Source organism: Gossypium hirsutum, chromosome D12 (genome assembly GCF_007990345.1).
Source record: "Gossypium hirsutum isolate 1008001.06 chromosome D12, Gossypium_hirsutum_v2.1, whole genome shotgun sequence".
Lineage (NCBI taxonomy): Eukaryota > Viridiplantae > Streptophyta > Magnoliopsida > Malvales > Malvaceae > Gossypium > Gossypium hirsutum.
In genome coordinates, this window is record NC_053448.1 from 34,814,540 (window position 1) to 34,839,910 (window position 25,371).

The 25,371-nt window shown below is 35.4% G+C and overlaps 1 protein-coding gene across 5 annotated transcripts; it reads right to left on the reverse strand.

Moving 5' to 3' along the window:
* Positions 1–10,289: 10,289 nt before the first annotated feature.
* On the reverse strand, positions 10,290–22,807 carry LOC107945517 (transcription factor TGA1). 5 transcript variants are annotated; one of them, XM_016879565.2, is made up of 10 exons: positions 22,463–22,807; positions 20,096–20,327; positions 19,927–20,001; positions 18,778–18,837; positions 18,612–18,689; positions 18,457–18,520; positions 13,820–13,936; positions 12,478–12,749; positions 11,522–11,749; positions 10,290–10,855 (listed from the first exon to the last, which is right to left on the reverse strand). In XM_016879565.2, exons 2-10 carry the CDS (start codon positions 20,252–20,254, stop codon positions 10,703–10,705), a joined length of 1,206 nt encoding a protein of 401 aa, XP_016735054.2. In that variant the 5' UTR covers positions 20,255–20,327; positions 22,463–22,807; the 3' UTR covers positions 10,290–10,702. The 5 variants fall into 5 exon arrangements, with proteins under 5 accessions (XP_016735054.2, XP_016735052.2, XP_016735053.2 ...); XM_016879563.2 differs by having other exon boundaries at positions 18,457–18,523; positions 22,463–22,792; XM_016879564.2 differs by lacking the exon at positions 22,463–22,807 and adding an exon at positions 21,027–21,819 and having other exon boundaries at positions 18,457–18,523.
* Between the last annotated feature and the right edge of the window lie 2,564 nt (positions 22,808–25,371).

Below are 25,371 nucleotides of genomic sequence, written 5' to 3' on the forward strand. Positions count from 1 at the left end.
AATAATTTAATTAGTGTGATTTCTTAGACGATGCCTAGAAAGGTAATCTTGAAGTTGGACTTGATATAGAAATATGCAAAGAGACTAAAAATGTTAAGCTTAGGTCTTTCAGAGAAGTCAAGCACTTGTAAAATCAGGGTTAGTAAATTATTAGTATGCTATGGAATCTCCGTAACATCTTTTAACCTTGTTTAAATGATTTTAAGTTAAAAAGGAAAATTATTCTAACACATGCATGATATTGTGATTAACTCTTAAAAACTTGCATACTCGATTCTTATATGTTTTATTTTAATTTTGAGCATACTTAGGTTAGTCTTTAATTTAATTAGGAAATTCATTACATTCAATTTATCTCATCACCAACTAATTTGCTTAGGATTCATTTTGCAATTCTTGGTTTGCTTAAATAGTCCCTATGGATACGATAAATCTTACTTACCACTTTATTATTTTTCAACGATTGTTTATACTTGCACATCAATCGAATATTCTCAAGACAGAGGTCTTGACATTAAACAAAATTTTAATTTATGCATTTAATAAGATAAGTAGGAAAATTGTTAGTTATAGATACAATTTTTATTCTTTTTATTTTTAATTTGATTTTGGTTATTAATTTGATAATTTTTTCTCTGATTTCAATGTATGACTCGGAGCGAAACCATTCCAATCGAGCCAAATCCGAGCCAAAGAGAATTTTGAGATGAAACTGACAACATATGCAATATAATCCACCAGTGGTAGCCGATTTACCATGAGAAAACACGTTATACGATGATTTGATTGAACCAGTAGCTTAGATCAGAAGAGAGCCACTGATGGCTCAATAGGAAAGAACATTGTGCGAATATGCATTACCTACATTGGATACGGTGTGAAGCAGTATTGACAGACCAACTATTAATGTCAATAACTTTGAAATGAAGTCGGGAACCATCCAAATGTTTCAAAACACTCTCCAATTTCGGGGCAATATGGTTGAGGACCCAAATCAGCATTTAAAGCGATTCCTCCAACTCTACTGTAACATCCCGATTTTGGGGCCTAGTAGGAACAGTGGTTTTGGGACCACAAATCTAATTTATTTTTACTATATTTTTATGACCTACAATTTCATGGAATTATTTCGTGAAAATTTCGTTCAAATATTTCGACGTTTGGGCACTCAATTTAGTCAAAAAGACTAAATTGTAAAAAGTGCAAAAGTTGAGTTCTACATGGTAGAGGTGTCCAGTTATTATGAAATTTTAAATTGGAGGTCTTTATATGGTAATTATACCATTGGTTAAGTTATGGACAAAAATGGACATGAGATAAGTGAAATAGGAAATTTTTAAGTTAGGGGTATTTAGGTAATTTGGTAATTAAAATGAATTAAAAGGAAAAAAGATGGCAAATTGTTCTCATCTTCTTCATTTGGCCAAAATTAGCAAGGGGGATGCCATATTTAGGGTTTTCAAGCTTCAAAAATCCATAGTAAGTGATTTCAAGCCCCGTTTTTAATGTTATTTACGTTTTTAGAGTCCCGGTAAATTAATTTAGCTTATTCTAGCAATAATTTAACCCAGTGTTCATATTTGGAAAAATACCCATAGGAGAAATGTATTTATTTTGATTTTTTATGGTAGAATATGAAGTCTTAAATTATGTTAAATGATTTTTGCCGAGTGATTTTAAGTGAAAACGAGTAAAATGACATAATCGGTAAAAATACCTAATGTTCATAAGTAAGTGTTAGAATGGGAATTTGATGTTACCATAGAAGGGAAAAATGTTCAGCATGTTATAAAACATAAGAATATGGGATGAAGTTTAATTTCTGAGCTTTGGAGAAAATTATAAATATGTAAAAGTTTAGGGGCAAAATTGTAATTTTGCCAAAGTTAAGTCAAGTAACGCCCCATGCTCAACTCCGAAAACAATCTCGGGTAAGGGGTGTTACATTTGTTGGTATCAGAGCAGGTTTAGTCGGTTCTCGGAACATTCAGTGTGAATAAGAGTCTAGCTATACATGTCATACTTATATTTTGATAGTGTGACGACTCTTGACGATTTTAAAATGTTTTCTTTTATAGTTATGGATCCTGAACGAGCTGGTGCAGATGATGTAGAGAGTAATGCGCCCACTCTCGTAGAAGGGACGGTGCCACCTGATAGTAGTGAAAGGCCCGTATCAGTTAGTTAGGGAGGAGGGGCTCGAGAAGCCTTCTTCCAAGCTATGAATGATTGGTTTGCCAAGTTCATCCGTACGAATCCAATTGTTAGACCTCCAACCCCTCATGATTCTTAGGTTCCACATGTAGCTTTCCCAGCCGCAGGTATAGTTATAAGAGAAAGACCACCAGTTGATAAGATCAGAAAACAATGGGCTAAAGAGTTTCGGGCTACTAAAGATGATGATGTAGAGAAAGCTAAATTTTGGCTCGAGAATACTATCAAAGTTTTTGATGAATTATCCAATACACCTAAAGAATGAATGAAGTGTGTTGTCTCACTTCTTAGAGATTCGGCCTATCATTGGTGGAAGACTCTTGTGTCAGTGGTACCGACTGAGAGAATTACTTGGGATTTCTTTCAGAAGGAGTTCGGTAAAAAGTATATCAGTCAGAGGTTTATAAATCAAACAAGAAAAGAGTTTCTTGAGTTAAAACAAGGTAAGATGACTGTGACCGAGTATGAACGTAAATTTGTTAGACTTAGTAAATATGCTTGAGAGTTTGTGTCCACCGAAGCCAATATGTGCAAGAGATTTGAAGATGGGCTCAATGATGATATTCGACTGTCAGTGGGTGTTTTAGAAATTAGAGAGTTTGTTGTTCTGGTTGAAAGAGCCTGTAAGGCAGAAGATTTGTTAAAAGAAAAAGAGAAGGGCAAAGTTGAAATTGAAGTGCAAGACACGAAGAAAAGGAAAAGGAGTAGATCATTTCAGTCTACATTCAAGAGGCCTAGAGAATTCTCTAGTGGATCAAATTTTTCAGCCAGGTATTCTAGCCAAAACAGAGGCAGAAGATTTGAGGGTCCAAGAGCTCAGACTACTATAGTCGCAAGTACGAGTAGTACTTGACCACCTAGGCCAGAATGTGCCCAATGCGGTAGACGTCATCCTAAAGAGTGTAGAGCAAATGAAAATGCTTGCTTTACATGTGGTGTACCAGATCACTATATTCGGGATTTTCTCGAAACAGTTAAAAGAAAAGTAATACCGAGTGCGAGATTGGGAAATGCTCCTAATAGAGGCAGACCACGGAGGAATCTGGGAGTTGGAGCAAGTAACACGGGTACGCCCAGAGACTCAGCTGCTAGACCAGATGTTAGAGCACCCGTAAGGACATACGCTATCCGTGCTCGTGAAGAGGCATCCTCCCCTGATGTGATTACGGGTACATTTTCTCTCTATGATACTAATGTTATTACTTTGATTGATCTCGGTTCGACCCATTCCTATGTTTGTATGAGATTGATGCCTAGTATGAACATGCTTATAGAATCTACTGAATTTGTAATTAAAGTATCAAATCCATTAGGCCAGTATGTGTTAGTAGACAAAGTATGTAAGAGTTTCCTTTTGATGATTAGAGGTCACTGTTTTTCAGCTGATCTCATGCTATTGCCATTTGATGAGTTTGATGTGATTCTTGGTATGGATTGGTTGACTGCCCATGATGTGATATTGAATTGTGGAAAGAAATACATTGAGTTGAAATGTGAAAATGGTGATATTATCTGGGTTGATTCAGATGAGTCAGATGGTTCTCTTGCTATAATTTCTGTAATGTCTGCTCAGAAATGTTTGAGAAAAGGGTGTGAAGCTTATCTTGCTTTTGTATTGAACACTAGAGATCCAGAGTTGAAAATTGAATCAGTGCCAGTGGTACGTGAGTATTTAAATATGTTTCCGGAAGAATTGTCAGGTTTGCCTCCTATTAGAGAAATTGAATTTGGTATTGAGTTGATTCCAGGTATAATCCTATTTCTATTGCTCCTTATAGAATGGCCCCGTTAGAATTGAAAGAATTGAAAGCTCAGTTGCAGGAATTAACTGATAAAGGTTTTGCAAAGCCTAGTTATTCTCCGTGGGGTGCACCAGTGCTTTTTGTGAAAAGAAAGACGGTTCGATGAGATTATGCATAGATTATCGGCAGCTTAACAAAGTAACTATAAAGAACAAATATCCACTGCCTAGAATTGATGATCTGTTTGACCAATTGAAGGGAGCTACTGTGTTTTCCAAGATAGATTTGAGATCTGGTTATTATCAGTTGAGGGTTAAAGAGTCAGGTGTTTCAAAGAATACTTTTCGGACTAGGTATGGTCACTATGAGTTTCTTGTGATGTCATTTGGCTTGACTAATGCTCCTACTATTTTCATGGACTTAATGAACCAAATTTTCAGACCTTACTTGGAAAATTTTGTAGTTGTGTTCATTGATGATATTCTAATTTATTCTCGTGATGAGATTGAACATGCCAAGCATTTGAGAATCGTTTTACAAATTTTGAGAGATAATAAGCTTTATGCCAAGTTTAGTAAAAGTGAGTTCTGGCTTCGGAAAGTTGGATTCCTTGGACACATTGTCCCAGGTGATGGTATTAAAGTTGATCCAAGTAAAATTTTAGCAATTGTTAATTAGAAGCCTCCTAGAAATGTATCATAGGTTAGAAGCTTTCTTGGATTAGCTGGTTATTACAAACGATTTGTAAAGGGATTTTCCATGATAGCTTTCCCATTGACAAGGCTTTTGCAGAAAGATGTCAAGTTTGAATGGACTGAAAAGTGTCAGCAGAGTTTTGACAAGTTAAAGGCATTGTTGACTGAAGCTCCTGTTTTAGTACAACCAGAACCGAGTAAAGAATTTTTGATTTACAGTGATGCATCCTTGAACGGATTGGGTTGTGTACTTATGCAAGAAGATAAAGTCATCACATATGCTTCCAGACAGTTAAAGCCACATGAGAAGTACTATTCGACGCACGACTTAGAGCTGGTTGCCATTGTATTTACGTTGAAGATCTGGAGACATTACTTGTACGGTGAGAAATGTCGAATATTTACTGACCATAAAAGCTTGAAGTACTTGATGACTCAGAAAGATTTGAACTAGAGGCAAATAATATGGCTAGAGTTGATTAAAGATTATGAGTTAGTGATCGATTGCCACCCGGGTAAGGCAAATGTTGTTGCTGATGCCTTGAGTAGAAAATCTTTATTTACATTGAGAGCTTTGAATACCAGTTTGGCTTTATCTGATGATGGTTCCATTTTAGCTGAGTTGATGGCTAAACCGATGTTTCTCAAAGAAATCTATGAAGCTCAGAAAAATAACAGTGAGTTGCAAGCTAAAAGAGCTCAATGCGAGTCGGGTGTAGAGTCTGATTTTCAGATCGGTTCTGATGGCTATTTGATGTTCAGAGACAGTATGTGTACTAAAGAATGATGAGCTTATTCGGAAGATCTTACAAGAAGCACATAGTAGTTCTCTGTCTATTCATCCAGGTAGTACAAAGATGTATAACGATTTAAAGAAAATGTACTGGTGGGCAGGAATGAAAAGAGATATTTCAGAATTTGTTTCTAGATGCTTGATCTGTCAATAGGTAAAGGCCGAACATCAGGTACCTTCAGGTTTATTGTAGTCTGTGTTAGTTCCTGAGTGGAAATGGGACCGAGTTACCATGGATTTTGTAGCAGGGTTGCCGTTGACACTGAAAAAGAAAGATGCAGTATGGGTTGTGATTAATAAGTTAACGAAGTCAGCTCATTTTATCCCGATTCGTATGGATTATTCACTTGACAAGTTGGCTGAATTGTATGTTTCAGAGATAGTCAGACTACATGGGGTACCGTTATCGATTATCTCAGACAGAGATCCGAGATTTAATTCGTGAATTTGGAGGAAATTAAGAAGCTTTGGGTACAAAGTTGAACTTCAGTACAGCTTTCCATCCTCAAACCGATGGTCAATCAGAGAGAGTTATTCAGCTACTTGAAGATATGCTCAGATGTTGTGTTTTAGAATTTCAAGGTAGTTGGGAGAAATATTTGCTGTTGGTAGAATTTGCCTATAGTAATAGTTATCAGTCGAGTTTGAAGATGGCTCCTTATAAAGCTTTGTATGGACGTAAGTGTCGTACGCCTTTGTATTAGACAGAGCTTAAGGAAAATCAGATTTACAGGGTTGAGTTAGTCGAAGAAACGGAAGAGAAAGTAAAAGTTATCAGAGATTGTTTAAAAGCAGCTTCAGACAAACAGAAGTCTTATGAAAATTTAAAAAGAAAAGAGATCGAGTATCAAGTTGGTGACAAAGTGTTTTTGAAAGTATCCCCGTGGAAGAAAATTTTTAGATTTGGCAAGAAAGGCAAACTAAGTCCACGTTTCATTGGACCGTTCGAGGTGACTGAAAGAATTGGGCCCTTAGCATATCGGTTAGCTTTGCCAACTGAGTTAGAGAAGATTCATAATGTATTCCATGTGTCTATGTTACGTCGTTACCGTTTCGATCCATCATATGTGATCTCACCGATAGAGGTTGAGATTCAGCCAGACATGACTTATGTTGAAGAACCGGTAAAAATTCTAGATAGAGAGATCAAGCAACTAAGGAATAAGAGTGTTGCACTTGTGAAAGTGTTATGGAATAGGCATGGGGTTGATGAGGCTACATGGGAGCCTGAAGAGGCTATGCGGAAATAGTACCCAAATCACTTCACAGGTAAGATTTTCGGGGATGAAAATCCCTAAAAGGGGGGAGAAATGTAACCAATTTTGGGCCTAGTCGAAACAGTGGTTTCGGGACCACAAATCTGATGAGAAAAAAATTATTTTTACTATATTTTTATGGCCTACAATTTCACGGAATGATTTCGTGAAAATTTCGTTCAAAATTTTCGACATTTGGGAACTCAATTTAGTCAAAAGGACTAAATTGTAAAAAAGTGCAAAAGTTGAGTTTTAGAGGTGTCCAATTGTTATGACATTTCAAATTGAAGGTCTTTATATGGTAATTAGACCATTGGTTAAGTTATGGACAAAAATGGACATGAGATAAATGAAATAGGAAATTTTTAAATTAGAGGTATTTTGGTAATTTGGTAATTAAAATGAATTAAAAGGGAAAAAGATAGCAAATTGTGCTCATCTTCTTCATTTGGCTGAAATTATCAAGAGGGGAAGCCATAGTTAGGGTTTTCAGGCTTGCAAGCTCTATAGTAAGTGATTCCAAGCCCCGTTTTTAATGTTATTTACGTTTTTGGAGTCCTGGTAACTTGATTTAGCTTATTCTAGCAATAATTTAACCCAGGGTTCATATTTGGAAAAATACTCATAGGTGAAATGTGTTTATTTTGATGTTTTATGGTAGAATATAAAGTCTTAAATTATGTTAAACGATTTTTGCTAAGCGATTTTAAGTGAAAACGAGTAAAATGACATAATCGGTAAAAATACCTAATGTTCATAAGTGTTAGAATGGGAATTTGATGTTACCATAGAAGGGAAAAATGTTCAGCATATTATAAAACATAAGAATATGGGATGAATTTTAATTTCTGAGTTTTGGGGAAAAAGTGTAAATATGTAAAAGTTTAAGGGAAAAATTGTAATTTTGCCAAAGTTAAGTCAAGTAACGCCCCATGCTCAACTCCGGCAACGGTCTCGGGTAAGGGGTGTTACATCTGCCACACCTTTAAATATAATGGGGTCACCAATTGATGCTATTGTCTTCAATTTTTCCCCTTTTCATTATATGAAACGCATATGATTGGCTTGAATCACAAGCTCCAGGTTGTATCACTACATGGGACAAACTTTTAGGGAGCTTCTTACACAAATTCTTCCCCATAAGTAGAACCATCCAATTAAGATGCGATATTGCCAACGTCCAACAGGTTAAAGGTGAAAACCTATGTGAGGCATGGGAATGCTATAAATCATTGCTGAGGATGTGCCCCCATCATGGGATGCAAGAATGGCTTCAGATGCAAATTTTTTATAACAGTTTGGATGGGAATTTGAAGTCTAGTTTAGATGGCATATCTTGATGAGTGTTCATGAACAAAAAATACGAGCGAGCCTATCAGCTAATTGATGACATGACCATGAACTCGTATATGTGGCCAAATGAGAGATTCTCATACGACCCAAAATCATCAACAATTAAAGTGGTTCACGAAAGATACTAGTAAATATTGGAACAGTTGCACCGCTTGGAAACCACCGTCAAACCACCCATGAATGACTTGGCCCGAAGTTATGGGAAATACTATGAGAGCCAATTGAAAGATGTAAATTATTTAGGTTATAGGGATGGAAACCCTTATTTGAATACCTATAATCCCAATTAGAAGAACCATTCCAATTTGAAGTGGGAAGGTAATCAAGGAGGTGGAAATCTAGTGCAAAATCGATCAAATCAACCTTATCAACCCCGCACATGCTAGGAGCTAAGGAATGATCAATGATGAGTGACCACACTTTATGTGATTAAAGCCTAGATAGAATAAAAAAGGAAATGCAATCAATAAGGTCTGAGTGTGCCCAAACTCGTGCTGACGTTGCTAAATTGAAGGAACAAGTACGTTAGATAGCAAGCTTGATGAATGGAATATGAAGACAAGTAGGCATAAACATCCCAAGTAATACGGAAGACAATCCTCAAAGGGATGGGAAAGAACATGTGAATGCAATTAGACTCCATTTAGGTAAAACCCTTATAAACTCGAGTGAACCCATCCAAAAAACTATAATTTAAAGGATATTGTGGATGATCCCATTTACGAAAATAAACCTGATGAGCTAATTGAAAAGGTAGCCGAATCAGTAGTTGTGCCGGTAATCGCGAAAAAATTTTGATCCTGTCATGAAGTAGATACCATTCTCATCGAGGTTGTAGGACAAGTAGAGAAGGGACGAAGTGAAATTTGTAAGTTTTTAAAACTTATTTAAATCCTTTAATGTTAATTATCCACTCCTAGAATTAATCAATAAAATCCTAAAATATGCCAAATACATAAAAAAAATCATGTCTAGGCATAAGAAATTAAAGAAGGGTGAGCAAATTAACATTGATGCTTCATGCAGTGCAATAATGTCTAGGCATATGCTAGGAGCCATTTTGTATGACTTATTGAACCAATTGGCATGTTTTAAGGGTACACAGCAAGTGTCATCGTGACCACCAAACATCGACGTCATGACTTTGTTTTTTAATGCCATGACATTGTTCTCTTCATGTCATGATGTTGCCAAACAGTCAATGACGTCGTGACTTCTCATGTTTCAACATCATGACTCCACTGATTGTTTCAACACAAGTTTTCATAACTTTTCCAAAGTTTCACAATAACTTTTGTAGGCACAACTTGAACCAGGAGATGTTTCAAAAATATTTTTAAAGCTCTCGTAACTTGTCTATTTTTGATGGATTTATAAATTAAAAAAAATTATTTTCATATTGTAAAGAAATGTAAGATTGGAATCTAAGTTGCTCCGGCAACAGAATGTGATGTTCCGCATTCGGGTCCACTATTTGAGCTGGGTGTGGGGTGCCACAGCTGGTCTGTCTGGTTTGATTAAATAAATCATTAAAAATTATAAAAAAAATATTAAAATTTTAGTTCAACCAACCAGTACCGGTTCCCGAGTCCATCGTTCGGGCCAGGTGTGGGGTACCACAATCAACCCATTTGGTTCAATTGAATAAATCATTAAAAATCTTAAAATAAAAATCTGGTTCCATAGCTTGGTTCAACCAACCTATACCAATTCCTAGATCAATCGATTTAATGCCCTTCTCTAAATTAATACCTTGAACAGTTCTCGATCCAATTGACCTGGTTCAAACAACCTTACCATTTTGAATTGCATAGAATAGCCAATTTACTCGATTCCTGAGCATTAAGAATTCTCCTTCTTTTTGGCCATCTAGGCTTTTAGGTATATTAAAGTAGTCCTTTGTAGTTTAAAACATTGCGTATGGGGTCTGAACCTCTGCATTCTTATTTTTAGGATGAATCTCTTTTGTATCAACAATTTTAAATTTGTCCATCAGAAATATCAACCTATCTTTCTAGGTTATAAGTTTTTTATACAAGTATGTGTTTGATACTGGTATTTCAATTTATTTTTTCCATGTTGGAGGATCATAGTTGCATACCCAAGTCTAAATATGTGTTAGATACACCAAAACTTATAAAAACTGAATGGGCAGAGCAATATAGATCGCAGCCACTACAATGAAAACAACATATTTTGTGCTTTTCAGATTGTAAGTATGTTAAGAAGCATTGAATTAATATTAAGTGAAACTTTATTAACATCCAATGAATGATCCAATGCATGTGCAACTTTTGACAATTAGCATTGGCCATGTCCATGATACAGAAAGAACAATAAATTTTGCATAGAAGTTTCAACTGCTATATATGACTCAAATGTAGAACCTATGTATATACACACTTTTAAGATTATACATAATGTACAATAAAGCATTGAAAATCGATTTGATCTCAACCTTCCCCAAGTAAAATTAATTATTCATATGTTCAACATCTCAGACCTCAGTTTTCTGATAAGCTGCTTCAAAAAAATGTGGACTGCATAAATCGATGCTACTTATCTTTATAATGGCATTTACCAAAAGGCATGTCTGTTTGCAGGACGAACAGTTCTTGCAGTGATCATCCAATATCTTCTACTGTAAGGCTAGGCAGGTTCACGAGGATGGGTAGCCCATAGTGTACTCAAATCTTGAAGACGTTGGATGTATTCTCCCAAAGCAAGCAAGCCTCTAGCTGCCTGTCGAGTTGTTAGGATGTGAGACATCTGTTGTAGTGTTTCTTGCCGTAGGTGGTCAGCCTGCACATAGAAAAATATTAGACATTAGTTGAAGCTTCAAAACATCACCCAGATTTCCTCTTTTTCATATCCAAAACATTAACAAGATTTTGTCATGTGGATTCGAATTCAAAAAATTCTCCTAAACAGGATTCTAGTAAACATGAATATGGGGTACGATCCTCCAAGCATATGAAAAACTTCCAAAAAGTTTAATATAACCATGTTGGACTCATATCTGTATCTGGCAACATAGTTCACAACAAAAAATTCATTGACCAAGACTGGCAGTTTGCACCTTAAGGTCTAGGAAACCCTAGGTTTCATGAAAAACATACGGAGAAAATTCCAAGGATACAATTTAACCAATATTACCCATCATAGTTGGTGCAGCCTATATTTAAACATCATTTCACAATACAAAAGAAACAACGATGATGTAGACCATGGACTTACATTCATTGTGAGATTCAAAACACGTGTATGTATCAAATATGTGTATTTAATTCTTTTTACGTTTTTCATATTTGGAGGATCTTAAATTCATACTTCCACTACTCATATCTTTAATGTATGTGAAATACAAGTGGCAGTCACAGGTAAAATAACTAAGATAAGAGCAAATGCGAGGAAAAACTAAAATAGTTTGTATTAAGCCCATGAGACCATGGATGATGCAATCATTACCTGGTTCACAAAGCAGACTAGAGCTTCTAACTTCTCCATTGCCATAGCCACCTGAGGAAAGTATGTACCTTGGCCCAGTTGACCAGCTGCTAAAGTCGCAGATACAGTCTCCTGGAGTTTCTCCATGCCTTGCGAAAGGGCATCTTCAGCTTGCTGACATGATTGTTTCAGGTTACAAACTTCAAAAATTTGCTGGTCTGTCAAGGGGTCTAGCTGAGCCACGAGCACCTGTAATCAACATATGATCACAAAAATAAAAAAATAAATAAAAAGATTCCATATTTAGTGATAGAGCTTGGACCAGAATTCCAATGAAAAATACAAGAAAATTATGTCCATCAAGTAATATGGGATTACAGAGTTAGTTTATTACAGCTTATGTTGCTTCGACTCTTTATTTAAGTACCCATATCTGATGCTTAGATGGATAAAGGATATGATCCTCTAAATACATGAAAAACTTTTAAAAAGAACTGAACATACTCATGTTGGACACATTCTTGTATCCAACACTGACATCCAAGTTTAACATTGTTTAAAGCAGAATTGATTAACCAATGACCTCAATTGTTCTGTAATCATGTGGGTGAAAAGACCAAGCAGAACCAACATAAGGGTAACTACTGGTCAAATTCAGTGATCCAAGATACTAAATATTTAGTTTTTGATGCAGAAATCCTGGAAAACCCTAGAAGAGAGCAATTGCAAAGGATTAAGAACAGAGAAAGGCAAAACCTATAAACTGAAAGAGAAAAACACCCAAAATTCAGACAAAATGCAAGCACACATCCATAGGAATTATTTGCACATACATCCATATAGATAGTCATTCATCTAAGTTTTCATCAATGCCACCCTGCAGGAATAATTTGCAGTTAGGTCCTCTCATATAGGTTCTCCTCCCCTTAAACAGGAATGCTATGATCTACAGTTAATTAAACTATATTATGCATCACCTTAAGAAGTTCTGAAGGCCGAAATCCACCAATCCATGAGAAAAATCTCTCTGCTGATGTTTTCCACGTACCAGACATCACATAGAAAACATCTGCCTTGGCAACGGTTGATTTCATGCGGAAAAGTTCAAAATAGTGGCTCATGCCATTTTCTACAACTATGCGAAGCTCAATATCACTTATCTGGGCATTCAAAGCAGTTCTCAGTTCACCTAATTGTCTGTTTTGTACTTGCATCCAATGTTTGTACTCCATCTCAAACGCAGCAATCCCTGCAGAATCCTTAGACAGGCTAATCATTGAAAACATTAAAGAATGAACATTAACTTGAAACCAGAAGAAAAGGGCATCGAAGAACATATCATTGAAAGATTGCATTCAATACATGAGAGAGTTGTCAATGAACCTTCATATACTACAAAAAAATTTTCAAGGTGGTCTAACAATAACACTGTTAATATCGAAGACTAACGTGTTTCTACAGCATATAAATAAAGAATTTAGCTCAGTTTCAATCAAAAGAGTGAAGCTTTTGATAGCTTATTCATACAATACGATGTATGATCTTCAGCTAAGTAGAAACTCAATTCTTAAAAGAAGTTAAGGTCTTTCATTAACAACATGTAACTTCTCTAGGAAAACTTGTAATGTCCAATGGAAGATGTTTAACTGTTGAGATCCTTTTACTTGTGAGGAAATCAAGTTAGCTGCAATTTGAGAGAAAGTTTGAATACCTTTTTCTCCAAAGCCAAGAAATGGCCAGGTCATGTTTCTTTTGAAGTGTCATCCTACAGGTTTCACTAAGGTTGCAGGGGTTTTAATCCACAAAACTTCACAAATACCATGGGCAACTGCTCTAAATTCAGCTTTGGCACTACTTCTAGCTACCACATTTTGCTTTTTACTTCTCCAAGTGATTAAATTTCCTCCAATGAAAGTACAATAACCTGATGTAGACTTTCGATCAATAGTGTTTCCAACCCAATCGGCATCAGTGTAGACTTCTACCAACAAATGTTCATGTCTTTTAAACAATAACCCCTTACCAAGAGTCCCATTTAGATATCTTAGAATTTTGTATATAGCTTCAAAATGATTTGTCCTGGTGAGTGCATGAACTGACTTACTTTACTTACAGCAAATGTAATATCTGGACGTGTATGGGATAAGTAAAGTAACCTCCCAACCAGTCTTTGAAACTTATCAACATTCACCACATTTTCACCTTCAACATGCTCCAATTTCAGGTTGGGTTCAAATGGGGTTTCAGCTGCTTTACATCCAAGCAAACCTGTCTCTTTAAGCAAGTCCAGAGTATATTTGCATTGAGAAACAAAAATACCTTCTTTAGATCGAGAGAACTCCATCCCAAGGAAATATTTGAGTGCTCCTAGTTCTTTTATCTCAAATTGTTCAGCCAATCCTTTCTTTAACTTCTCTAGTTCAATATGATCATCACCTGTCAAGATTATGTCATCCACATACACAATCAAAATAGCTATTTTTCCTATATTTGAATGCTTGTAAAACATGATATGATCTGCTTAACTTTGACAATAACCAAGAGCTTTTACCGTCCTTCCAAACCGTTCAAACCAAGCTCTAAGTGACTATTTGAGCCCATATAAAGATTTTCTTAACCTACAGACTTTATTTTCTCCTAACCCTTTATCAGAACCCAGAGGTAAACTCATTTAGACTTCTTCTTCTAAACCCCCATTTAAAAAAGCATTCTTAATATCCAACTGGTGTAAGGGCCAATTTTGATTCACAGCCAAGGACTATAAAACTCAAATTGAATTGAGTTTCGCAACGGGAGCAAAATTTTCTTGATGATCAATGCCAAAGGTTTGAGTGAACCCTTTAGCGACGAGTCTTGCCTTATACCTTTCTATATTTCCATCAGCATTGCATTTCATGTTGAATATCCATTTACATCCCACAATTTGTTTATTTTTGGGTAAATTTACTATCTCCCAAGTACCGTTCTACTTCAAAGCATTCATTTCCTCCATAACTGTTGACTTCCAATTCGGATCATTTAAAACCTCCTGAATAGTTCTCGGAACAAGCACGTTAGACAATTTACTAACAAATGCTCTATGACGAGTTGAAAGCCTATTGCAGGATAAATAATTACTAATAGGATGTTGGGTACAAGTTCGAGTTCCCTTTCTAAGGGCTATAGAGATGTCAAGATCAAAAGGTTTGTTGGAAAGAGATGAATCAGAATTAGAGACAGAAACAGAAAAAGGTTGAGAAGTCAAAATAGGATCGAGATTACCAGAATCAGGTGTAGAACTTTCCCCCAAGGATTTTGAATGGTTTTGTGGTAGATTGATCGGCAACTCATTACCCTTTTTCTAAGTCTTTTTCCGTGAATAAACCAAGAGCTCAAGTTCAAGAGTGATTTTATCCTTTTGTAGTATTTCTCCCCCTGTTCGTGACTCATGTAATTGATTAGGATGTTCCTTATGGCTAACATCTTGAGTTACTTTTTCTAGAGATGATGATAAATCATTAAAAACAGGATTTGGCAAGAGTGTAGAACTTTTTCAAAAATTTTTCACTTCTCTTTCTTGCTAAAAAAATTTTGTAGGAAATTAAAGCTGGTTTTCAAAAAATGTGACATCCATGCTTACAAAAAAAATTTTAGCTACTGGATTGTAACACTTATAACCTTTCTTGCTCGGAGCATACCCAATGAAACACATTTTTCTACTCTCGGATCAAGTTTAGAGCGAAACCTGTTAGGTATGTGAACAAAAAAAGTGCACCCAAAAATTTTTAATGATAGATTTGAATAGATTCTACACTCAGGAAAAAACCTTTTAAAATGATCTACAGGCGTGACATATTTTAGAACACGAGTATGCAGCCTATTGATAAGATATGGTGTAGTCAAAATAGCTTCTCCCCACAAATATTTTGGAACGAGCATAGAAAACATAATGGCACGAGCCACTTCAAGTAAATGTTTATTTTTTCTTTCTGCAATTTCATTCTGTTGAGGAGTATCACAACAAGTGACTGATGTAAAATGCATTTATCTTTTAAAAAAATTCCCAAATAAACATTGAAATATTCAGTTCCAATATCAGAACAAAGAATGCTGATTTTAGACTGAAATTGGTTTTCAACCATTTTATAAAATTCTTGAAACACATTCTTTAGTTCTGATTTTTCATATCAAGTAGACCCAACATAGACAAGTATGATCATCAATAAAAGTTATAAATCATTTTTTTCCAAACATGGTGGTAACCTTGGAAGGTCCCCACACATCACTATGAATTAGGTAAAACAGTTTTGATGCATGATATGGTTTTGTAAGATAAGTTGCAAGATGACTTTTAGATAAAACACAACTCTCACATTGAAAAGAAGAAAAATTCAAGTTTTTAAACAGATCTGGAAACAAGTATTTTAGATAAGAAAAACTAGGATGTCCTAATCTATGATGCCAAAGCATAATTTGGTCACGAACAGAACTTGAACTAATACCACTCAAGCCTTGAGCTGTTTTATTCGCAGAGCAATAATCATCAAAATAATATAGGTCGTCGATCATCCTAACACTGCCAATCATCCTCCTCGAATTCCGATCCCGAACCTCACCGTGAGAATCAAAGAAAACAACATAGCAATTAGAATTTTTAGTTAATTTGCTATTTGATAATAGATTGCAGGAAAAATTAGGAACAATCAAAACAGATTCAAGATGTATACCTTTTGAAATTTTATTTTTCCTTTTCCTGCAATAGACAAAAAATTACCATCTGCAACTCTAACTTTTTCTTTCATAGAATAGGGTGAATAGGTATCAAACAAGTGTGACAGAGAGGTCATGTGATCACAAGCTCCTGAATCAATGATCCATGGTAAAGAATTTGGCTACAAGATAGAGCATTAGAGTTGCTACTTGTTTGAGCGAGAGAACCACTAGGAATACTGGATGAGGAATTTGATTTTAGCAGTTTTAGAACTTGATCTAGTTGCTCTTTATTAAACGAACCTATCTCAGCTTCACTAGTAGAGGAAAAAACATTATTAGGTTTATCGCTGGATCTTTTACTCTTCCAATTTTCCGGTTTGCCATGAATTTTCCAACAGGTTTCTCGAGTATGGCGTGATTTTTTGCAGAAATCACACCACTTAAGACTTTTGTCCTTGCTGCCTCAGCTGGGCTTTATTGGCATCAGAAGTCATTAGGGCTGAAGCAAAAAATCACACCACTTAAGACTTTTGTCCTTGCTGCCTCAGCTGGGCTTTATTGGCATCAGAAGTCATTAGGGCTGAATTCTCAAGTGGTACAGTAGTCTCCCTTTTTCCAAGCATCATGTTTCAGCGACTTTCTTCTCTTCTAAGTTCTGCAAATACTTCACCAATTGGATGTAGAGGCTATCAACCTATAATTCTCCCCCTTACTTTATCAAATTCAACATTTAATCCAGCAATAAATTTCTAAATGTGATGATCTTCTACCATCTTTTTATAGTTTTTGCAATCTTCTAGAGACTTCCATTCATAATTATTAAACAAATCCAAATCTTTCCATAGTCTTTTCAATTAATTGCAATACTTGGTGATGTTGTCCTCTCCTTGAGGAATCTCTCCAAGTTTTATAGTTAACTCATAAATTTGGGACTGATTTCCCAAATTAAAATACATCTGATTAACATTATCCCAAAGTTCTTTGGTTGTAGAATAGCACATATAGTTGGAACCGATATCGTTCTCCATTAAATTTACAAGCCATGTCATAATTATGGAATTTCAGGGTCCCAAAGAGCATAACAGGGGTTCTCCTTTGCTAGTGCTTCCTTATCTCCTGTTAGGTAGCCAATTTTTCCTCGCCCCCGAATATACATTCAGACAGATTGAGACCAACACAAAAAATTATCACCATTTAAATTGATACTGGTGATTTGAATAGAATGCAACTCAGAGTTGGAATCATGATTTCCAGTAGATTTTGGTTGGGCAGATGAGAAAGTAGAGTTTGATGAAGTTTCAGACATGGCTAAGAACTACTGAAAATATTTTTAGGGTTTCTATAAAAGTTAGGAAAAAATTTCCAGCTCTGATACCAAATAGAAACCATATGGGTAATAAGAAAAGAATATTATTCTTATATATTTACAATTGTGATACAACACCTATATATAGGTAATAGCAACCCAACAATCTAGGAGTAATTTAATCATTTCTTAATCTATACAAATTAATTATTCTAAAATTACAATAATCTTACAACTGGCATATCTTAAATTAATCTACTTTCCTTTTTAACAACTAGCCTAATTGGTATGTATTGCAGGTCATTTGGCTCATAGACTTAGGTTTTGTCCTATCCCATTTTACCCCATCTTCACTACTTCCTCGAGTAAGTGATGCTTTTAGTTTGTGTATAAGGTTTGCTTTACTTTTGAGCAATGCCATACTTTAGCTTTCAAAAAGTTTCTATTCTGCTTAAGGTACCATTGTTCTCTCACAAGATTTTCCGGGAAGACATGGAAGCACTTGAGAGAATATTATGTGAAGAATCGCCACTTAGCATAGAGACAAGACCTGATCCACTACTTCCATTAACAAATGGTCCTATGAACCCAACATGGGATTAGATGAGGTCTGAAGGGCCCAAGACTCTCTCAAGGTTGCAGAGGCCAGATCCTCTGATTCGAGAACAACTAACATTTGTTCCCAAGGTATGCTACATAACAAACATGATTAACATCTTACAACTTAATTGTTATCTTGACAATGTATTTAATCGACTCTTTCAATAATGTTCAAAACCAAAATTTAGCGGTGGATGAAATGTAATTCACCATATATCGATATGTATAAATAGTAGTTTTGAAACATCAGATATCGAAACAACTAAAGCATCTTATAGAATTTCAACAAGACAAAGGAATATTTGGAGCAAAAGATACAAAAGAATAGAGATAACTGCCAGTATTTTGACAAACAAACCTGGGTTTACTACTCCGGAAAATCCAAGATGACCAGCTTCTAACCCTCCACCAATATAAAGACCCTGCTGCAAAAGTTTTATTGCTTAAGTAGCTTTAAACAATTCTAAAATGACAAAAAAACAAAAATAGCAACAATATTAATCTTCTTCAAACCTGTTCTCTTGCTTGTTCAAGCTCTTTCTCCAATTGAATCAACTTTAAACGACTACTTTCCAACTGTTGAACATATGCCTGAAAGGCAATTCCAAATCAAGTTATTACAGAAGTTCGAATGTTGCCTTCAGCCCATCTGTTTCAGTGCAAACCAACATCCACTTACCTTTTTCCGCAAACGGCTTTTACGAGCAGCCTCACGATTTTGTGCAAGACGTCTTTGTATCTATAGATATTAAAGGCATTATGCACAAAGCAGATTAGACCCTTATTTAAGGTAAACAGATCATATCCAAACAACAATTAATACGAGATATTCTATGAATTTAGCAGCTACTGAATGAAACAGATTTGGGGAACATATATTTTTCCATTAAATTAGATTTGTTTAGATACTGTGCAAGTTAATTCAAGGACTGGATCATCATTGACAAGGCAAGAAATTAACAAAAGAGAAGGCCTCATTAGCTAGTTGAAAAAAGAAAAAGGTCTCCTTGCTAACATTATAAAATCAGAAAACATCTGCCATTAACATGCACGAAATATTTGGCAGAAAACACCATAATTGCATCTCCTAGACTCATCTTAAAAAAGAAGAAAAATAAAAATAAAAGCTTTTATGCAATGCAATGACCACATTTCCGAACTACAAGTCTTCTAAACAACGGGAAATAGGAGCGAGAATGAACAAAATACAATTCAAAGCAGCAAAATAAGAGCTTCTTTGTTTACAAGATAAAAAAGTGCAAGGATGGCAGAAATGATCAAAAAGAATTGAGCCTAGAAATTTAGAACTGAAAGTAATACCATGTTTTACAATTTTGTAGGAAACTTTTTCAACAAACCAATAGATACAGTCTATCTGATATTGCTCAGCATGATACAGAACAATATTTATATCTGGTTAAAATATGCTTCAGATCTGTGTACTCTTCATGCATTTGGAATTTCGTCCTCTTTCTTTTATTTAAAGAAATTAGTCTCTACTTTTCAGATTTAAGAATACAAGTTCAATTGTTAACATCCTTAGAATTCTTCTATTAAATTCAAAATCATTAGGCCTTTTTTTTTTGTTACATGGCTACCATGTGATATTTTTTATTTCAACATGTCATACGAGTTAATTTAACAGAAGAATTTTTACGGTGTTAACTATTGAACCTAAATTTTGAAATCTGAAAAGTGAAAATAAAAGTAGAGGGACTAAATTCCAAATATACAATGAGTACAGGGACTTGGAGCATATTGTAACCTTTATATCCATTAACATCCAAAAAGAAACAAACAATTAGCATCACATGCAATTCACTGGTACCTTATCAAAAGGTTTACTTGCTTCTTGGTCATGCTTGCAAGAAGGTACTGGCATTTCATGTGAAGCAGTCTCAGACTGAAAATTTCAAGTAAAAATGGTTACTTGTCTCCAAAATAAGATAAAACGCGATTTACTACCAAGCAAATAATAATGCCTCAAAAATTTGCACCTCGTTTTCTAGCTTATTATCCACTTCAACAATCACTGATGCAGATATACTGGGATTGCCAATACTCTTGAAATTTTCCCCCCACATGCCAATCTGGTGGATAGGCTCATAGGTACCCATCATTCTTGAAGGCACAAACTGGGTGGATGGAAAGTCCATGCTTCTGGAATTGATAATGGTGGCAGCTTTTGTACAAGTTAGATTGATATTATAGGCATTGAGAGCTTAAAGTCTGGATAGAAACAAGACATAGGTATGTATAAGCTTGGGGAGAAGCACAAAACGAACAGGCAACAAAGAATATAATTATAAAAGCTAATCACAAAGATGCTGCATATTTTAGGACAACCCCAATCAGATAAATGGCATTTTCAATTGAGAATCACCCTTTGATAAATCAAGAGGTTTAACTAAAGAAGAAAAAGCATGTTCAAAAACATATTTTATTTCCTAAATATCATACTGACAACAAGCTCACTAGAATCAATTATCTCTTTGAGAAAGCAAATAAAAGAATTTCATGAAAGAAAAATTAGAAGGAAAAAAAAAATTCGTGATTTAAATCAAAAGTAACTATTGCATTAGTCCTACTAGAATTAGGGAAATAAAAAGCTTCGACTAAAATATAGAACTCATCCATGCACAAAAAATTGGAAGAGAAATGGAAGATTTTCAAGATTAAAATTGTAAGCAAATCTTGTTAAAAATGGTCCCCATAATGGAACCATCAACGAGAGTGTAACCAGTCTTAGTGACCTCTTCAATGGCACCATTGAAGTTTATTTAAAGAATTCAACATCGTATAAAGAAAATAACAGTAAATCCCTTACTCCCATCATGGCACTCAAACAAACATGGCATGAACGCAAGTGTAAACAACTAAAATGTGGTTCCTAACTGTAAGAATGAATGAAAAAGAAGTAAATGCTACCAACAAATAGAAAGAAAAATATCGCCCCAATCTAAACTTTGATTTTCAGCTTCAACTTCAATTCAAAAGAATCATTTAAAAGCTCCTATGCAAGTATCACAGCTTCAACAATCAGGACACTGCTGCAAGCTCCTATAATCTTTCTTTCCGTTTCCCCCTTTGCATTACATGTTCTATCATCAAGTTAAAGTTCCCACTCCCTCCCCAGTCTAATTCAGTCATAATAACCTTTGAAGATACTTAATACTGTGCATCGGCAATTAGACCCTTTTATTTGGACATATAGAAGCCTAACAGTTAAGGAAGATAAATCTATGCTGCATAGTAGGATCGGCAACAGCACTGATTGCTGTGCAAGGTCATAGATAATAGAGAATAGTTGGTAAAGGATGGACAATGACATCTTTTTGTGCTTCCCCGGCCTGTTTATGATTCCACTAAAGAGCAATCAATTACGCAAAATCAACTTAAATTTAGTGCTTTCTTCTCAGAAAACACAGATTATTTGTATCCAAGTGTGAGAAAAGACTGAAAACCAATTATGATTCTCCTCTACCCAGCTCAGTCTTAAGCTGTCAACTGTTTTCATTATTGGAGCTCACTGTTCACTTGTCTCTTATGTTCATGGTGGACCTATTGCTACTCCTGTTCCTAGTCCTAAAATTCTTCATTACCATCAAAACTAGCAAGATTTTCTTCCATAGGACCTTTCTTAATATGCACAAAACAAATAACAAAACTTGCAGAAAAAATAGTTTCTTCTGCTTCAAAAGTAGATTGCATAGCAGTGAAATAATTGTAGATCCAAGCAAAATCGCAACAGGTTGAATAAAACAAAGAAGAATTCAAAGAAAACCCAAAACATTTAAATAAAATTATGCATAAGCATATGAATATGGATAAGGAAGAATTGAGAGCTTCTATTTGAGCCATTCAATAGCAACAGATGGAAAAAAAAAAAAGCAGCAAACTCGAAAATCAAATCTGAAAGGAAACATGATTAATAATCAATATTTATCCCATCTATTTTTTCACCTCTGAACAAAAGTTCCACCAAAAAAAAATCATCCAAGATAGAGAAAAGAGAAATAAAAGATGCATGGCTAACAATTAAATGCTAAACCCAGAACCAAAGAAATTAGCCAAAAAAGTAAATGAATAAAAACCCATTCCTTAACCCCAAAAAATTTCAATACTTCTCTTAATTTACATCTTACATAAAAACAAAAATAACAGAGAAAACTCCAATTAAACCGAAAAAAAGTTTAATTCAAAGGAAAAACACAATACTTGAAAACACCCTTTGTTTAAACAACTTAACCAGTTTTTGAATGTTATATTTTTGTGTTATTTTTCTCCCCCAACTCTCCCGGAAACCAAACACCCACCAAAATTTTTCAAAAAAGAGAGAAGAAGAAGAAAAAGGGAAAACCAACCTTCTCGTTTGAAGGGTCGTTAGAAAGAGTTTCCCGCTAAATTTATAGGTCCAAAAGCAGCACAAAAAAAAAAGTTGAAATTCAACAAGCAATGGCTCCTTCTTGTATCTAAATCGCCCTCAGTCTCATCACTCCCAACATCAATCCTACTGAGAGCACCACACCTTAATACACCCCATTCAAACTGTTCCACCAATCTTTTATATTTTCTTTTTAAAATATTCTTTTTTTCTACTAATAATAATTTGTATTCTTTCGTATAAATTTCTTTTTCTAATTATCATTTTGCATTTGTCTGTGTGTTATCGTGATCTTACACACTACACTGAGTCGACAGCAACACCATTAACAATTTTTACATTATATTAAAAAAAACAAATTTATTAATTATTAAAAAGAATTGCCCATCTTTCCACTATCGCTAATGTGCGCACCAGGTGGCTTCTTATCCTACGCACCCCTCCCTTTTAACCTACGCACATCCTTCTTCCCTTCCTTGTCTTGATAACTCACGTCATTTTTCCCGGCGGAATTTGTTTTTGTCTTTAGTGGGAAGTTAGGTTTAAGCGCTTGGTGAGAGCGTGGGCGGGAAATTCAGGCGAAGGAGTTGACGCGTGCGTGTAACCGCCTCACAAGGAGCGTGGAAAGGTATTTTAAAGTTTTTTGTTTCGATTTTATGCTTTTGGTGGTGGGATGGTAACGGCTATTCCATTGAGAAATTCGGGGGTAGGGACGGGTAACAAAAAGAATATGTGAGCTTATTAATATTTGATATACTGAGATTCTCTAAGGGTAGTATTGGAAATTTAAAATAAAAAAAGAATTTGAATCTTCTTGGAAGAATAATGAACATGTTTGCCCATTACTAAAATATATAAGATGGATGTGCAGGAAGCTTCGATATACTTACTTTAGACTCAAGTTTAGGGTAGAGGTGCTCATGGGCCGAGTCAGGTTCGGGTTGGGCCCATAAAAAATTTTGGCCCGGGCCCGGCCTAAAATATGAGCCTAAAATTTTGCCTAGGTCCGGCCCGAGAAAAAAATTATAAGCCCAGGCCCAGCCCGGCCGGGCTCATTTTTTTAATAAATACCAAAAATTTATTTCAAAAATTAAAAAAAGTATTTTAAAATTTAAAAAAAATTAAAAAGTATTTTAAAAATATTTAAAATTTTAAAAAAAGTATTTTAAAAATATTTTAAAATTAAAAAAATTTTAAAAATAAATATATTTATTATATCGGGCCGGGCCGAGCCCGGGCCAAAAAAGTGGTTCTCGAGGCTCGGCCCGTTTTCTAAATGGGCCTAGTTTTTTTGCACAAGCCCATATTTCGGGCCTATATTTTTACCCAAACCCTCCCATATTTCGGGCCGGGCTGCCCGGCCAATGAGCACCTCTAGTTTAGGGTATTTTAACATCAAACTTTGTATGTGAATATAGAAACAAATCTAGAAACAAATGTATGTTTAAAAATAACATACAATAAGTCTGCTTTTTAACATGTTTCTGTCTGCCGCCGCTGGCAGGTTCTTGTTTTTAGATTTATGTTAGTTTTATGGTTCTCTTGAAAGATCTTGACTGTGCTATTTGTATCAAGGGTTGTAACACGCTTAATCCATATCCGTCACCGGAACAGGGTTACGAAGCATTACCGAAGTTTACAGATCAAATACAATTAATTCATTTTATTACTATTCATATCCGAAATCAATCATATTGTTCCTTAAATGGGCCCTCGAGGCTCAAAGTATGCATTTACAATAGGTCAGGACTAAACTGGGAACTCAGAGAATTTTTCGCAAAATTTCAAAAATTTTCCTAGGTGTAGGGGACACACACTCGTGTGGTCAGGCCGTGCACGCTTGTGTCTTAGGCCATGTGGGCATTCGAAATAAGGGCACACGGACGTATCCCAACCCGTGTCTAATTTAGGTTGCTTATTGACTTGGGTCACACGGCCAAGCCACACGCCCGTGTGCTAGGCCGTGTGAACAACTTAATTTACATTAATTAGGTGCAGGGGTCACACAGCCAAAACACACGCCCGTGTGCTAGGCCGTGTGTCACACACGGCTAAGACATACGCCTGTGTCTCTGCCCGTGTGGAAATACCTGGGCATTCTGTTTCTTAATTTTAAAGATGCAGGGGACACACGGCCAAACCACACTCCCATGTGTATGACCGTGTGTCACACACTGCTGAGACACATGCCCGTGTCTCTACCCGTATGGACAAAAATAGGTCATTTCCAAGGCCACATTTCACACCCAACTTGGCATCAACCTAACCAACCAATTTTGCACCATTACAAGTCACAATAAGACCTTCAATTCAAGCCAATTTCAAGCTCAATACATGTCATAACATCCCATATTTCCAAGTATTCAATCTTACCTAATTGACCATATAAATATATGAGTATATTTCACCAATTCATGCAACCCTTAACATACTTATGTAACTTCCACCATTCAACCATTTAACACACATCAAATATGATAAGTCTTTATATAATTACAACAAGATATGTTTAACACTAGTCATTCCAATGGCTAGTTATAACCAAAACATTATCATGCCAACATTGGCTAAATAACCTATACATGCAATTATAACTTAAATTAGTTTTCTAGTTATACCAAAATGAGCTGAGTGATAGTGTGATGATGCTCCGACCAGCTTCTAACCTTTACGAGCTTCCGAATACTATAAAATAGAGGAAATAAAACAAAGTAAGCATATAATGCTTAGTAAGTTCGTATAACGAGAAATTAACTTACGATTCATTTTCTTTAAAATAAACATATAAATGGCATCCAAATAATTTGGCTAAAATCCTATCACTAATCATGTTAGTCATGTATTTCATATGAATAATAAGCACAAGAATGAGCTCATCAATACCAAATT